This window comes from Balaenoptera ricei, chromosome 2 (genome assembly GCF_028023285.1).
Source record: "Balaenoptera ricei isolate mBalRic1 chromosome 2, mBalRic1.hap2, whole genome shotgun sequence".
In the NCBI taxonomy this organism is placed as follows: domain Eukaryota; kingdom Metazoa; phylum Chordata; class Mammalia; order Artiodactyla; family Balaenopteridae; genus Balaenoptera; species Balaenoptera ricei.
In genome coordinates, this window is record NC_082640.1 from 71,615,054 (window position 1) to 71,631,367 (window position 16,314).

Sequence of the window (16,314 nt, forward strand, 5' to 3'; positions counted from 1 at the left end):
TTCCCCATTCAGCCCATACTGGCCCTCTGGTTGTTGCCTCCACACCACACGCATTTTTTTCATCACAAATATTTTATTTGCCTTGATTATGCGTCAGGCCCTACACTAATGGCTGGAAGATAATGGCAGGACCCAGGGTCCCTGTCCTTTTTCAGGAGAGAAAGGCATGTAAACAGAGAAAACTATGTGTTAAATGTGAGGATAAAGGCATAGAGGAAGGAAGGGCACTAAAACCGGGACAGAAGGAACAGGCATTCCAGGCAGAGGAGACAGTGTGAACAACATGGAGGCATGGAGGCATGAAAGAGTATTGTGTGTGTGTGTGTGTGTGTGTGTGTGTGTGTGTTTGTATAGGGAGGCCAGGCTGGAGAAGCAGACAGAGCTCGGTGTAGAGAGGACCTTGAAGCTGTGTTGAGGAGACTACATTTCAACCTCAGGCCAATGGGAAGTCACTGAAAGTCTGGGGCTGTGGAAGGGATGGAGTCTATTTTGCATATGTGCCATTTAATCAACAAAGTTTATTGAGTGCCTCTGAAGTGGGGTGTTTTCCAATACTTCATCCTGGCATTTATCTGTTCACTCAAAAGAATTTGGGGCACCTCTGTTATCTGCTCACTGTACTAAACTCCTCACAAAAGTAGGTACCCATCCATGAAATAAATAGAATTTTTATCCTCATTTTACAGATCAAGAATCCAAGGCTTGGACCTGTTTAAGGTCACTTGACTGGTAAGTGGTGGCCCAAGGATTCAAACCTCTCCTGACTCCAGTGCTCTCTCTAAATGATATGTTTTGGCAGCATTGTGTGACCAGGCCACAGAAAGGCCCAGGCCCTGCCTTGTAGAGCTGATGAACCAGTAGGAGGGTAGACATGTCCTGAGAAGGGTACACGGTGTGTGCTGAGAGCTGGTTCCCAGAGGGGCTGGAGTGACTAAGTTGTATTCTAGCAGGGTTCGATGGATGGGGGCAGAGGGGGTGCAGCGGGAATTTAGGAAGTGGGAACATCTCACAAAAGTAAGAACTTGTAGAAGACCCTGACTTGTTAGGGGACTGTAGGCAGATTTCTGTGGTCATATGCATGTGATGGTGGTGGGGAGTTCAGAAAGATGGCACCAAGGAGGCAGCAGGAGCTAGGGCACTAAGTGCTCTGAGTGCTGACCTGAGAGATTTGAAATTCCTCCTGCAAATAGCTGGGGGCCACTGAAGCAGTGAAGCAGGGCCTGACATGATTTTCATTCTGAAACCTCATTTTCATAACTGCTGTGTGAAGAATGGTGACAGGGCAAGAGAGACATGGAGACCCATTGGGTCAGAGATTGTTACAGAAATCCAGGTTGGAGGTGACAGAGCTTGAACCAGGCCAGTGGTTATAAGGATGGCAGGAAACAGATTCAAGAGATAGTAGAGATAGAGCAGTTGGGGCTTGGAGAGAATGGTTTCATTATTCATTGATAAATATCCATTCAATAAGTATCTGTTGAGAGGCCACCATGTCTCAGGCACTGTTCTAAACACAGGGCACAAAGCCATAAACATGACAGGGGTGATCTCTGCCCTCTTGAAGCCGGAAGAGAGAGATGATAGGCAAATAAACAAATGACCATGATAACAGAATGTGATAAGTTCTCTAAGGAAAGTAAACAGGTAATAAAATAATAATTGGGGAGCCAATTTTAGATATGGTGTGAGTGGTGGGGGGGAGCTTTTCCAGAGTGGAAATTTCAGCTGAAACCTGAAAGATGAGAAAGAGACAGTCACCAAAAAGAGGCAGACAGTCACAGTGAAAGGCAGAAGATATTTCATGCAGAAGAAAGAGCAAATGCAAAGCCTCTGGCATAGGGTCTTCAAGGAACACCAAGGAGGCCAGTGTGACAGAAGTATAGTGAGTAAAGAAGAAAGTGGTAGATGTGAGATCACAGAGGAAAAAGGGGAGGGAGTTGGCCTCAGGCTATGGTAAGGACTGTGGATTTTATTCTAAAAGGAATAGCCTGGGGAGGCATTTAACTAGAGCAGTAGCAAAATCTGATTTATATGTTTGAAAAGATCCCACCTGCTGCTGTTCAGAAAGGATTGTAGGAGAACCAGAGTGGAATCTAGGAATCCAGTGAGATTATGAGACTACTGCTGTAATCCAGGGGAGAGCTGACAGATTGCTAGTTCTAGGTTGTGGGGTGGAGGTGGAGGGAAGTGAATAGATTCAAAATGCATTTTGATAACCTATAATGGAAATGAATCTGAAAAAGGATATTTTATATATATATATATATATATATATATATATATATGAATCACTTTGCTATACACCTGAAACACATTTTAAATCAACTATATTTCAATTTTTTCTTTATCCATTTATCTGTTGGTGGCCATTTAGGTTGCTTCCATGTCTTGGCTATTGTAAATAGTGCTGCTATGAACATTGGGGTGCATGTATCTTTTTGCATCAGAGTTTTCTCCTGATACATGCCCAGGAGTGGGATTGCTGGATCATATGGTAAGTCTGTTTTTAGTTTTTTAGAGAACCTCCATACTGTTTTCCACAGTGGCTGCACCAAATTTACATTCCCACCAACAGTGCGCATTCTCCACACCCGCTCCAGCATTTGTTGTTTGTGGACTTTTTAATGGTGGCCTTTCTGACCAGTGTGAGGTGATACCTCATTGTAGTTTTGATTTGCATTTCTCTGATAATTAGCTATGTTGAGCATCTTTTCATGTGCCTATTGGCCATTTGTATATGTCTTCTTTGGAGAAATGTCTATTTAGGTCTTCTGCCAATTTTTTGATTGGGTTGTTTGGTTTTTTTGTTGTTGTTATTACTGAGTTGTATAAGTTTTTTGTATATTTTGGAAATTAAGCCCTTGTCAGTCGCATTCTTTGCAAATATTTTCTCCCAGTCCATAGGTTGTCTTTTCATGTCAACTATACTACAATTCTAAAAAACAAAACAAAACATTTTGGAGGCAGAAACAACAGGTTTTGATGGTGGATTGGATGTGGTAGGTGAAGAAGGAATCAAGGATATGGTGTGGGTTTTTAACTTGAGCCAAAAATGGAGGTGCCATTTACAGAGATGATGAAGACAGGAGAAAAACAGGTCTATATGGTATTGGAGAAGGAGATTAAAAGCTCTGTTTTGGAGAGAGTGAGTTTAACATGCCATTTGGGGGCTTCCCTCGTGGCGCAGTGCTTAAGAATCCGCCTGCCAATGCAGGGGGCACGGGTTCGAGCACTGGTTCAGGAAGATCCCACATGCTGCAGGGCAGCTAGACCCGTGCGCCACAACTACTGAGCCTGCGCTCTAGAGCCCGCGCACCTAGAGCCGGTGCTCCGCGACAAGAGAAGCCACCGCAAAGAGAAGCCCACGCACCGCAATGAAGAGTAGCCCCCGCTCACCGCAACTAAAAAGAAAGCCCACGCGCAGCAACGAAGACCCAACGCAGCCAAAAATAAGTAAATAAATAAATAAGTTTTTTTAAAAACCATGCCATTTAGGCATCTGTATGGAGATATCATCAGGAGGACAAATGGCAATACAGTCTGGAGTTCAGGGGAGAAGGGCAGGGTGGGGTTATAATACTGAGAATCAGCATGTAGCTGATAATTAAGCCATGAGATTGGAAAAGATAGGAAAAAAAAATAAAGTCCTCCCACATTGAGAGGTCTGGTTGAGGGAAAGGGATTAGCAAAGGAGACAGACATGAAGCAGCCAATATGTAGGAAAAACGAGGGGAGTATATTGTGGAAGTTAAGAGAGTATTTCAGCGAGGTATAATCAGCTGTACCAGAGGTTCAATAAAATGAGTGTCAGCTGCCCAAAGAAGAAGCAACACAAGGTGAAGTGCTTTGGAAGCTGGAAGACCGCGAAACACCCTTTCAGCTCCTCTGCAAGACTGTTGTAAGCTTAGGGCTGTAAAGGTGGGGAGGGCAAAAGCACAGGGAGAAAGGACCGCAGGGGGAGAGGAAGGAAGGGGCTGGCTCTTTCAAGTATCAAACGAGAAAACGCCGAAAGTGCAATTAGTAAACCACCTAGTCTTGTGCTGATGTCGTCGTTATTATTAGTGAGCCGGGGATTGGACTGAGACCGCCAGTGGGAGAAAGCAGATAAGACGTATAGAAAGAGTTCTGGAGGAGGAAATTTCATAGTGAAGAAAACCCGTTCCTTCTGACAGCTTGCGTTAAAACCAGGCTTGAGATTAGGCGAGGAGATCGGGGAGCAGTGTTGCGCTTCACTCGGAATTGACCCCTCGGCGGCAGCAGCGAGCAGAAGACCGGCGGATGCGAAGAGGGCCCAAAGCCCAGAGGGAGGAAGTCCAGCCCCAGATGTGAGGAAGTCCAGCCCCAGATGTGAGGAAGTCCGGCCCCAGATTTGAGGAGTCCCTCTGCCTCCGCCTCCCTCCTCCATCGGCCAATCAGAATCCAGCTGACGGCCGGTGGCGCTGGGGCGGGGAGGAGGGCGGAGTCTGAGGACCGTTAATCCATCGCCAGGCGGTATCTAGTTTTCCTCCGACTCCTTTCGCTCCAAAGACTCACTGTTAACCTCATGGGCAGAAAACCACTTTGGAAAAAGCTCTTGCAGCTTCATATAAAACTAAATATAAACTCCATGACCAGCAATTTCTCACCTAGGTATTTATTCAAGAGAAAGCATAAATCCCAGGGGCTTCCCTGGTGGAGCAGTGGTTGAGAGTCTGCCCCCTAATGCAGGGGACACGGGTTCGAGCCCTGGTCTGGGAAGATCCCACATGCCGCGGAGCAGCTAGGCCCGTGAGCCACAACTACTGAGCCCGCGTGCCACAACTACTGAACTCCACTTGCCTAGAGACCGAGCTCTGCAACAAGAGAAGCCACCGCAATGAAGAGTATCCCTCACTCGCTGCAACTAGAGAAAGCCCACGGGCAGCAACGAAGACCCAACAATGAAGACCCAATGCAGCCATAAATAAATAAATAAATAAATGTATTTAAGAAGGAAAAAAAAGGTAAGCATAGGGACTTACCTAGTGGTCCAGTGGTTAAGACTGCACTCCCAATGCAGGGGGCCAGGGTTTGACCCCTGGTCAGGGAACTACAACCCGCCTGCTGCAACTAAGACCCGGCGCAGCCAAATAAATAAATAATTTTTTTTTAAAAAAAGGTAAGCATAAACTCTAGTTAATTCTATGCATGTTGAAGTGTTTAGATGTGAAGTGAACTGTTGTCTGCAACTTTGAAATGAATAAGAAAAAATGGATTGACGCTCTGTGCTTTGTGACCACCTAGAGGGGTGGGATAGGGAGGGTGGGAGGGAGACGCAAGAGGGAGGAGATATGGGGATATATGTATATGTATAGCTGATTCGCTTTGTAATAAAGCAGAAACTAACACACATTGTAAAGCAATTATACTCCAATAAAGATGTTAAAAAAAATGGATTGATGAATGGGGAGATGGATAGATGGTTAGATGTGTTAAAAGAAATACAGCAAAATATTAATTGTAGAATCTTGGTGGTAGGTGTATGGTGTTCACTGTGAAAGTCTTTCTATCTTTCTGTATATGTTGGACTATTTTCAGAATAAAATGTTTGGGGTACCAGGGGCTGAGAGGAGAGAGGAATGGGGAGTTGTCTAATGGTTGTCTAACCGTTGTCTAATGGGTACAAAGTTTCTGTTTCAGAATAATGAAACTTTTCTAGAAATAGTGGTGATGGTTATACAACATTTGAATGTACTTAATGGCAATGAATTGTACATGTAAAAGTAGTCAACGTGGTAAATTTTACATTATGTATATTTTACAATTAAAAAAAACTTGAGGGAATTCCCTGGCGGTCCAGGGATTAGGACTCGGGGTTTTCACTGCGGGGGGCGGGTTTCAATCCCTGGTCGGGGAGCTAACATCCCGCAAGCCGAGTGGCGAGGCCAAAAAAAAAAAAAATTGAAAACCAAAAGAAAAAAAATGTTGGGGAAAATTCATGTGGAAGCCTCCATGCTTCCTCTAGAATTGGTCTGGAATACTACACAGAGAGAAGGGAGAAGGTAGCCGACAGTGTGAGTGTACTAGGCCCACTTTGAGCAGAGGGTAGTGGGAAGAGAGAACACAGGCTTTGGAAATAGACAGACATGGGTTCATAATCCCAGCTTTCGCTTTCTAGCTTATGATTGTATTTGTTTCTTATTGCTATAGCTGCTGTAACAAATTATCACATATTTAGTGGCTTAAAACAACACAAATTTATTATCTTGCAGTTCTGGAGGCCTAAGATGTGTCTCACTAGACTAAAATCAAGAGCTGTGTTCCTTCTGGAGAATCTAGAGGGGGAAACCCACTTCCTCACCTTTTCCAGCTTCTAGAAACCTCCTGTATTCTATGGCTTGTCTCATGTCCCTTTCTTCCATTTTCTAGGCCAGCAGTAACATCTTCAAATCAATCTTTCCCTCTCTCTCTGTCTCTCCCTCTTACATATACACATACACACACACACACCTCCGCTTCCTCCTCATCACATCTCCTTCTCTGACTCTCTAGCCTCCCTTATAAGAGTCCTAGTTGGGCCTACCCAGACAACCCAGAGTAATCTCCCCATCTCAAGATCCTTAATTTATCACATCTGCAAAGTCCTTTTTGCCATGTAAGGTAACATATTCACAAAAGGAATCTGGGGATTAGGATGCAGACATCTTTGCGGTTTGCGGTGGGCGGGGGCGGGGGGGGGTCATTATTCTGCCTACCACAGTGACATTAAAAATTTTCCTGTGCCACTAGTACTCATATGTCAAGACAACACTTAAGAGGAAAAATATTTCTCATGATTTTTTCCTAACAGTTTTATTGAGATATAATTCACATACCATACAATTTAAAACAAATAATTTAATGCTTTTTAGTATAGTCACAGAGTTGTGCAATCATCACATCTTCATCTTTCTCCATTTTTAAATATGAGGAAACAAAGGCTTGAGACATTAAGGAAACTTGCTTAGAGTAACATCTGACTGGCAGGCCTGGGGCAATGCAGTGGCTGTCAGGAACTGAGATTCCAGTCCAGGGCTGGACTCCCTTCACCGAGTTAGACCAGTCACCTGGGAGCAGTGTGGTGTAGCAGTTAAACTAGCAGGCTTAGACTTGGGTTCAAGGCTTTGTTTTGCTATCTACAAGCTATGTGACATCTGGTAAAACTTCTTGGAGCCTTGGTTTCCTCATTTGAAAAATGGGGGCGGGCTTCCCTGGTGGCGCAGTGGTTGAGAATCTGCCTACCAATACAGGGCACACGGGTTCGAGCCCTGGTCTGGGAAGATCCCACATGCCACGGAGCAACTAGGCCCGTGTGCCACAACTACTGAGCCTGCGCGTCTGGAGCCTGTGCTCCGCAACGAGAGGCCGTGATAGTGAGAGGCCCGCGCACCGCGATGAAGAGCGGCCCCCACTTGCCGCAACTAGAGAAAGCCCTCGCACAGAAACGAAGACCCAACACAGCCAAAAATTAATTAATTAATTAATTAATTATTTAAAAAAAGAACCTAAAAACCATTAAAAAAAAAAAGGGGGGGGCTTCCCTGGTGGCACAGTGGTTGAGAGTCTGCCTGCTAATGCGGGGGACGCGGGTTCGAGCCCTGGTCTGGGAGGACCCCACATGCCGCGGAGCAACTGGGCCCGTGGGCCACAGCTGCTGAGCCTGCGCGTCTGGAGCCTGTTCCCCGCAACGGGAGGGGTCGCGGTGGTGGGGGGCCCGTGCACCGCGATGAGGAGTGGTTCCCGCTTACTGCGGCTGGAGAGAGCCCTCGCGCAGAAGCGAAGACCCAACACAGCCAAAAATAAATAAATAAATAAATAAATAAATAAATAAATAAATAAAAACTCTATTAAAAAAAAAAAGAACCATTAAAATCCCTTATTAAAAAAAAAAAAGAAAAATGGGGCAATTCAATAAATGACCAGGCTGACTCACGTGTAAGATGCCTTCTAGCTATGTCATTCCAAGATTTAATGAGGGAGGAAAAAGATAATTAAAAATGAATTCCCTAAGCATTCAGTTCAATGAGAGGGATGCGAATTCCCTGAAGACAGAGGCCCACACACTTCCCTTGTACTCTGAACACCTGGCCACAGGTCTCAAGAGTTCCTCACTCATGGGTCTCAGACGCATGGGAAAGACAAATGCGTAAAATGATGGTTACAGAGATAGATAAGTGTGGAAAGAGCTGGTGGGGGGCGGGGTGGGCAGCGAGAGCAGTAGGCCGTGGGGTGTGTGTGTGTGTGTGTGTGTGTGCGCGCGCGAGGGTTGGGGGGTCTGCCCAGAAATGGGCAAAGGTCCTGTGAGTGTAAACAGAGAGGGATCAGAGGCAGCTCTTCCTCAAGGCCAAGTTCAGCCTTAGTGCGAGGGCTAGAGAGGAGGGAGTGTGTGTTGGAGGCAAGGTTCTGAAAATAAACCTTCAGAGACGCGATTGGTGACACAACACCACGCGCGGCCCAGTTGCAGTCCCCGCCCCCTCCCACCACACCCACTAGTCCGCGACTTGGTATGCTCCGCCACCACAATAAGCCTCCTTCCTCCGGGGTGCTATTGGTACAGCCCAAGCCCCGAGAGTTGAAACCCAAAGAAAGACACTCCCGTTGGCACGCCCGCTGTCTCTGATTGGCTGGAAAATTTAAAGATCCGGCCGGTGATAGGGTGATTCTCTACACCCAGTATTTGAAAGTTTCTAGTGTCCTACTTTTGACTGCATGCCGACTTTGCTCAGCTTGTTCGTCCGAGTGCTGGCGCAAGTGAGTGTTCACCCGATCCTAAAGGTGGGAGGCAGAGCGCCTGCTTCTTCAAGGGGTCCCTACCGGGAGGGTGCGTACAAGTGGGTCAGACGGAGGGTGAACGGAAACCCGGACGCCAGGGTCCTCCGCGATTTCCCTAGCCAAATATTTTCTACCCCATCCCACCTTGGAGATGGGAAGCGCCGGGGCTTCAGAATCACACAAGCCCTGACTCCTACTAGCCGTTGTGGCCTCTCTCAGCCTGTTTTCCACTTCTGTACACGGGGAATAGTGAGACCTGCTTGGCTGCGTATAAGCCAGTGAACGTACCTGGAAGACAGAAGGCGCTGATTACCTGCTGAGTGCCCTGAGTACGGAGCTCAGTACCCTGCTTACCTCCACACGTGAGAGTCCCCTGCTTCCTGGGGAGAAGACTCAGGATTCTCGTGCCCGCCCTGGGTCTCTTGGAAGCAGGCTTCTTTTCTGCTCAGGGGATCCCTTCTTCTGTGGCCCTTGTCGGACAGCCGAGGTTCCCCAACCCTGGGTGCACTTGACGCTGCCCATCCGCCGCTCTGGGAATTACTGTGTAGGAGAGTAATTTCTAAGAGAATTTCCGGTTCGCCCCAGGACCCTTTTACCTTCTCCGTGAACTCTTTGTGTTACCAGTGACAGCCCCGGGACCCTTTGTGGCTATGACCCGGCTCCCCGTCCTGACCTCTATACCACCTATTATGTCCCCTGAGTCCCCGTGACCCCTGCGCTCCGGTCTTTTTGCAGACCTGCAGGGTTGGTGGCGATGCTGTCGGGCACCGAGGCAGCGGCAGCGGAATGCGCGGACGCGGAGCTGCGGTGCCGTGTTGCTGTGGAGGAGTTGAGCCCGGGCGGGCAGCCGCGAAGGCGCCAGGCCCTACGCACCGCGGAGCTGAGACTGGGTCGTAACGAGCGCCGCGAGTTGATGCTGAGGCTGCAGGCGCCCGGGCCCGCGGGGCGGCCGCGGTGCTTTCCCCTGCGCGCCGCGCGCCTCTTCACGCGCTTCGCCGCGTCCGGGCGCAGCACTCTTCGGCTTCCAGCCGACGGCGCTCCCCGGACCGGCGCCGTGCAGCTGCTGCTCTCCGACTGCCCCCCTGACCGCCTGCGCCGCTTCCTGCGCACTCTGCGCCTCAAGCTGGCCGCGGCCCCGGGTCCCGGGCCGGCCTCCGCCCGCACGCAGCTGCTTGGCCCGCGGCCCCGCGACTTCGTCACCATCAGCCCGGTGCAGCCCGAGGAGCTGCGGCGCGCGGCGGCCACTTGTGTCACGGACTCCACGCCGGTGAAGCAGCCCACGGAGCCCCGGTCGGGGGCCAAGCCCAGCACCGTGAGGACAGGAAAGGGGGGACGCCTTGGGGAGTGGGTGTGCCACGGAGACGGAAGAGACCGAGAAAGCCCAAGTTTGGGGGGAAGATGGTGGCGGTGTTCGAGATGGCTACTGGTTATCCCAGACGAGATGCTCATCAGACTTCTGAGAATGACAGGAATATGGGAATTGTGCATGTGTTTCTCATATGGTGCAATCCCTGAGACTGAGTAACGAGACTAGGAAAAGGGGGCCAAGGTCACATTAAAAGAGAAAGCAGAGAAGGTGCTTCAGAAGAAGAGTGGGAACTTGGTCGCCCTGGAGGAGGAGAGGAGGTTTTGGAGAGAACGAAGCGGTCAGCTGTGTAGGGGCAGAGCCAACGGGTCCAATCAGATAGGGGGACAAAGCCTGGTGGGTCTGACAGTGTTCGGGAACTGGAACAGATGGATCACAGACCACAGAGGTTTGAGACAAGCTGGTGAGAAGACGGAGATGCGGCAAGAAGGGGCCCTGGCTAGGCAGGGTTTTGCTTGGGTGTTTTGAGGCAAGAGAGACACATCTGTGACAGGAAGGGTAGTGAGAAGGAAGGATGGGTAAGAGAACCAGGAGAGTTAGGGAACCCAGGGGAGAAAGCTGAAGGAGAATCTGGACCTGCACACTGGGGTCTTCAGGGCACCAGGAGTCAGTGGAGATCCAGCCTCGGTCCCTTCCTCAAGGAGAGACCTGGACCCCTGTGGTTACTAGCAAGATCTCCAAGTGAACCAAGGCTGCCCAAGGGCTCCAAGGAGAGAAGCCAGCAGAGACACAAAGGGCTACCAGGCCAAGAAGGGAGGGGGCAATGTCTAGGGAATGTGGGGAGGCCCTGAGACAGCCCTATCCCCCCAGGAAGTCCGAAGGTGGCCCCTGCCTGTGAAGAAGCTGAGCTTGCCCCCCACCAAACCACAGCTTTCCAGGGAACAGGCTGCTGTGCTGAGGGTTGTCCTGAAAGGCCAGAGCATTTTCTTCACTGGGAGTGCAGGTAGTGGGGGGCAGAGTGGGTGTGGGGGGAACAGTGGTGTGCTAGGATGGAGAAGTGGCCCTGACTTTGCCCTCTGCCCAGGGACGGGGAAATCTTATCTGCTGAAGCGTATCCTGGGCTCACTGCCTCCCACAGGCACTGTGGCCACTGCCAGCACTGGGGTGGCAGCCTGCCACATCGGGGGTACTACCCTCCATGCCTTTGCAGGTAAGTGAGAGCCTCTGGGGCTTAAGCTGGGAGCAAGCCAGGCAGGTGGGAAGAGAGGGGAGGTCAGGGTTGAGACAGGGCTGGGATCTCAGCCCAGGCTGAATAGTGTCACTCACAGGCATTGGCTCGGGCCACGCTCCCCTGGCCCAGTGTGTGGCCCTGGCCCAGCGGCCAGGTGTGCGGCAGGGCTGGCTGAACTGCCAGCGGCTAGTCATTGATGAGATCTCCATGGTGGAAGCGGACCTATTTGACAAGCTGGAGGCCGTGGCCAGGTCAGTATAGGCAGTGAGGACTGGGTTCTAGTGGTCTTCCATGTGGAACTCGCTCACCCCAGCGCCTAAAGCACCCCATGCTCCTCTCCAGAGCTGTCCGGCAGCAGAACAAGCCATTCGGAGGGATCCAGCTTATCATCTGTGGGGACTTCCTGCAGCTGCCGCCTGTAACCAAGGGATCCCAGCCCCCGCAGTTCTGCTTCCAGGTAGCACTCACCCTCTGGCCCTAACCCCCATGGAGGTCTGCTCTGCTCCCTGACGCCCCACTTGCCCCCACCAGGCCAAGAGCTGGAGGAGATGTGTCCCAGTGACCCTGGAGCTGACAGAGGTGTGGAGGCAGACGGACGAGACCTTCATCTCTCTGCTGCAAGCTGTGCGGCTGGGCAGGTGGGCCCTGGGGAATAGAGAAGGGGCCATGGGATGCGGATCCAAGCGTGGGTCAGAGAGGAGCACAGGAACCCAGAGAAGGAGGAGAAATACTTCATGGCCCCATTGGGGATGATCACTCTGTGAGCACTGGGGCCCAGCCTCCCCCAGGGCTGGGTCCCTAACATCCAGCACAGGGCCTGGCACAGAGTACATCTCAGGGAATTATGGGCAGATGGAGACACAAGAGTTATTCAGAGTTGTTAACACTCCCATTTTACAGATGCAGAAACTGGGGTTCAAAGAGGTGAAGTGACTTGCTCAAAGTCATGGCTAGTAAGTGGCTGAGCTGGGATTTGAACTCAGGTCTGACTCTAAAACCCAAGTTCCTTGTACTCTTAGAGCCTGTGCAGCCACTTGGTGGGGGAGAGGAGGTTGCAGACGTGATCCCATCCCAGCTAGGACAAAAGGTTGAAATGCTACAGGTACTCTAACTTGGGAGTGGAAAGGAGGCCAGGAGGGCAGAAAATATGGACCGCAGCTGGGTCTTGAGACCCAGGTCAGATTGGGATGGGATGAAGGAAGCAGGTGGTGGTGGTGAGGGGCTTTCTATGCCTGGGGACAGGAGGCAGGTAGGAAGGTGCACAGCATACACCAGCAAGTGTGGGGGACCAGAGAAAGGCTGAGTGGCAGAGCAGTGAGAGGTGTTCCCAAGTTCTTCCTCCTCCTCTCACTTGAGTTGCTGCAGCACCCAGGCTTCCCCTGGAGGAAGGCTTGAAGTGGGGAAAATAGAAACACAGGCTAGATTTTTTTTTCCCCTAAGGCAGGAGGCAAGGGGCTAGAAAATTGTAGCTTGTAGGCCAACCTGATTATAGGGTACCAGTATTACAGGGTATCAACAGCAGAGCCTCACCTCGGTCTCTAAATCTCTGGCCTATGCTCACTCATCGTATCTAACTTCCTCAGGAGAGCGGCTAGCTCCAACCTGGGGACAGACACAGGGAAGGGCGCCTGCCCATGATCACAGCCAAGCACCACCCCCGTGCTCATTCTCCATGTCTGGGGTCCAAGTGAGGAAGGAACAAGTTGGCCAGCTTGGGGAACCAGCAAATCTTGCCCTGGTGCCCCATCCAGTCCCCAAGCCTGGTCCATGACCTGCTGCATGGGCCATGTCACCCACGTGCCCCGCCTTCCCTGGTGTTCAGGTAGGCTCTACCCTGATAGCCTGGCCTCCGCAGGTGCTCAGATGAGGTCACCCGCCAGCTCCGGGCTACGGCTGCCCACAGGGTGGGGCGAGATGGGATTGTGGCCACGAGGCTCTGCACCCACCAGGATGATGTGGCCCTTACCAACGAGAGGCAGCTGCAGAAACTACCAGGTGAGCAGGGAGCTGGGGCTGGGCCAGACCAGCTGGGAGAGGCCATCAGGCAGGCATGGCCCCCCAGGCAGCCTGGGCCCTTGGTGTCATTTAGATATCTCGGTCCCAGCCTCTGTGACCATAAAGTCCCTTACATTTGCAGGTGTAATTGTGACTTTGAGAGATGTGACCTTTCCTGGGTCAAAGTCATTCAGCCAGTAAACACTAAAAATGAGACTTGAACCCAGGCCTCTGATTTCAAAGCCCCAGCTAGGTTTGAGCTGTGCTCACTACCTCTCCCCATGCCCTAGTCTAATATGTGTTTTTTTGGAAATTGAGCCATGAGTCAGTGACTTGTAATCTGTTTGCCCAACTCTCTTTTCCCAGGTGAGGTACATAGCTTTGAGGCCATGGACAGTGACCCTGAGCAAGCCCGGACCCTGGATGCCCAGTGTCCCGTCAGCCAGCTCCTTCAGCTAAAGCTGGGGGCTCAGGTGAGTGGGAAGCAGGGCCCAGACCCTGGGAGCATCGGCCTCCCTGGTCCTTGCCCCTCTGCACAGGCTGCTCCACAGCCAGAGGGCCCAGCTGTGACCATAGCAAACTTCTTCCCTCCTGTTCCCAGCCACCTTCCTGTCTTCCGTTTTCCACTGCCCTCCTCTTCCTCCACCTGAAGCTCCAAGCAGTGTTGCTTTAGACAAATCCCTTTCCTTTGCTGAAGCTGGGTTTCTCCATCTCTAAATTCAGAGTAAAACACCTACCGCACTCAGTTGTCTTCTGTAGTGTACCCTCCACTGTGAGCCTCCTCCTTCCTTCCACAATGGCGAGGGTGGGATCCTTTTCTCAGGTTCCAAAGGGCACCTAGGGGGAAATGCAGGCACAGTGGTTGGAAGAGGGCTATCCCTCAGGATTGAGGTCCATACGCATTCCCTGTAATAGACATGGTCATTGTGCCCTGTCACCTTATTGTTCTTTACCCCCTCCTTCTGAGGCAAACTGAGCAAATGTCATTGCCCTTTGACACAAGGGGAAACTGAGACCTAAGGAAATAAAGCAGTTTGTCGCAGGGGCCCCAGCAGACTCAGTGCCCCTCCGTGACAGACCCCAGCCTCAGAGATCCGCCGAAGCGACCCCTGGAGCTGAGGCCAGGCGTAAGGATGCCCTGCTGTCCATGCCTCCGGTTTTCCTTCTCTCGCAGGTGATGCTGGTGAAGAACTTGGCAGTGTCTCGGGGCCTGGTAAATGGTGCCCGAGGGGTGGTAGTTGGGTTCGAAGCCGAGGGGAGAGGTAAGTGATAGGGGAGCAGTCCTACTGCTCGGGTTTGCAGCAGGGTCCTGGGGGTTAGTGTGCAGAGGAAAAGGCTAGCATGGAAAGGTGAGGCCTGTCCTCACCTCGGAGCCCTGAAGCGGGACTGAAAGGTGGGACTTCTCCACGCCTCCCTCAGGGCTGCCCCAGGTGCGGTTCCTGTGTGGAGTCACCGAGGTCATCCGTGCTGACCGCTGGATGGTGCAGGCCACTGGGGGCCGGCTTCTCAGCCGGCAGCAGCTGCCCCTCCAGCTGGCCTGGGCCATATCCATCCACAAGAGCCAGGTGAGTGTGGGGATGGGGGCAGGATAGGCCTGGGGCATGTTGAAGGGTGGGGGGTCTTAGAGGCTTTGTGAGGGTTGAACTTGCCCTGGATGGAAAGTTCCAGACCAGCTGTAGAATAAACCTTTCTTTAGTGCATTTCCCATCCCACTTCCTCTCTCTTTCCTGGACACATACACTTCCCCTCTGTCATCTCGGGCCCTGCCATTTTCTGAGCCACCATTGGATATATTAATTTTAACATATTACGACAACTGTAGGAGGTATAGTTGTAATAATCATTCCTGTTTTACAGAAGAGGAAAAGAAGGCTCAGAGAGGTTAAGTAACTTGTCCAAGGTCACACAGCTAGTGCCCTGCGGAGCCAAGATTCATTTCCATGACTGTCTGACCCAGACCTGAGCTCTTTCCTTTCACCCTTATCCCTCTACTCTTATCTTGGATCTGTATTTCCTGGACACCTCCCTACTCAGACACCCATCATCCTGTCTCTCTCTGACTCAGAATCTCTGGACTGGGCAAGGAGATCAGGGGCAATAGCTGGGCTGGTGGAGGTGGGGTCAGGTTCTTGGGCACAGGTGAATTCAGGCTGAGCTGGCTCCAGCCCTGTCCCTCTATCCCCCAGGGCATGTCCCTGGATTGCGTGGAGATCTCTCTGGGCCGTGTGTTTGCCAGCGGCCAGGCCTATGTGGCCCTTTCCCGGGCCCGCAGCCTGCAGGGCCTGTGTGTGTTGGACTTTGACCCCATGGTGGTTCGCTGTGACCCCCGTGTGCTGAGCTTCTATGCTACCCTGCGGCAGGACAGGGGCCTCAGCCTGGTAAGAGGGAGTCACCCAATGGTGGGCCATGTGGCCATGGGCAGCCTGGGAGCTAGGACAGAGGGAAGGCCAAAGGACCATGGGGAGGGGGTGGCAGAGCCTCCTCTGGCTCCGTTGGCAGCAGGGGCAAGAGGAAGGAGATGCTGGCCCCCAGGCTATGACTCGGGGGTGGCACAAGCCTGTGACTGGGTTTCTCTGGCTCTGATATAGGAGTCCCCAGATGACGATGAGGCAGCCTCAGACCAGGAGAACGTGGACCCGAACCTTTGATCTGCAAAGAGAAGACAAAGGGTGGTCTCCCCCTCTTCCTGCTCCCTGGTGGGCCAGGCCCCAGGGGATACCTGGGGAAGGGTAGTGAATGTCCCTTTCTCCCTTCATCAGGGGCTCTCAGCCTCCTGGCAGGGCTCAGGAGAGAGTGCTTCCCATCCATTTGCCAGCTGTTCCTCAGTTTTTCCCCTTGCCCTGGATGAGCTGCTTCCAGGGTCAGGAGTTGGCAATGGGCCTGCAGTGGTAGCTGGTGTTATAGGACAGAGCTCTCTGCGAGGGGCTGGCCACAGGGCCACACGGTTGTGAATGCCGCTCCCTTTAGGCTGCAGAGAGGAGAGGTGGCAGGTCCTCCAGGAGCAGGAACAGGC

At 51.7% G+C, this 16,314-nt stretch overlaps 1 protein-coding gene and 1 long non-coding RNA gene across 2 annotated transcripts in view; one reads left to right on the plus strand and one right to left on the minus strand.

Moving 5' to 3' along the window:
- Nucleotides 1–7,780: 7,780 nt before the first annotated feature.
- Nucleotides 7,781–16,314, minus strand: part of LOC132359316 (uncharacterized) — a 44,980-nt gene continuing 36,446 nt past the window's right edge. The window contains exons 2-4 of the long non-coding RNA XR_009500809.1: nucleotides 14,668–15,950; nucleotides 14,039–14,138; nucleotides 7,781–9,309 (exon numbers count right to left, since the gene is read on the minus strand). This is a non-coding gene — a long non-coding RNA (uncharacterized LOC132359316). The remainder of the gene's footprint in view (nucleotides 9,310–14,038; nucleotides 14,139–14,667; nucleotides 15,951–16,314) is intronic.
- On the plus strand, nucleotides 8,718–16,097 carry PIF1 (PIF1 5'-to-3' DNA helicase). Its single transcript, XM_059913042.1, has 13 exons — nucleotides 8,718–8,748; nucleotides 9,505–10,081; nucleotides 10,946–11,078; nucleotides 11,160–11,285; nucleotides 11,404–11,557; nucleotides 11,649–11,763; nucleotides 11,838–11,944; nucleotides 13,162–13,301; nucleotides 13,668–13,774; nucleotides 14,476–14,563; nucleotides 14,721–14,866; nucleotides 15,488–15,679; nucleotides 15,890–16,097. The coding sequence occupies exons 2-13, from the start codon at nucleotides 9,524–9,526 to the stop codon at nucleotides 15,947–15,949; spliced, it is 1,926 nt and encodes a 641-aa protein (XP_059769025.1). The 5' UTR covers nucleotides 8,718–8,748; nucleotides 9,505–9,523; the 3' UTR covers nucleotides 15,950–16,097.

Bases quoted from the DNA above. Each gene is read 5' to 3' on its own strand.
- PIF1 (XM_059913042.1), top strand. From the start codon at position 9,524: ATGCTGTCGGGCACCGAGGCAGCGGCAGCGGAATGCGCGGACGCGGAG. The intron at 11,764-11,837 runs GTAGCACTCACC...TGCCCCCACCAG, and splicing joins CCCCGCAGTTCTGCTTCCAG to GCCAAGAGCTGGAGGAGATG. The intron at 14,867-15,487 runs GTGAGTGTGGGG...TCTATCCCCCAG, and splicing joins TATCCATCCACAAGAGCCAG to GGCATGTCCCTGGATTGCGT.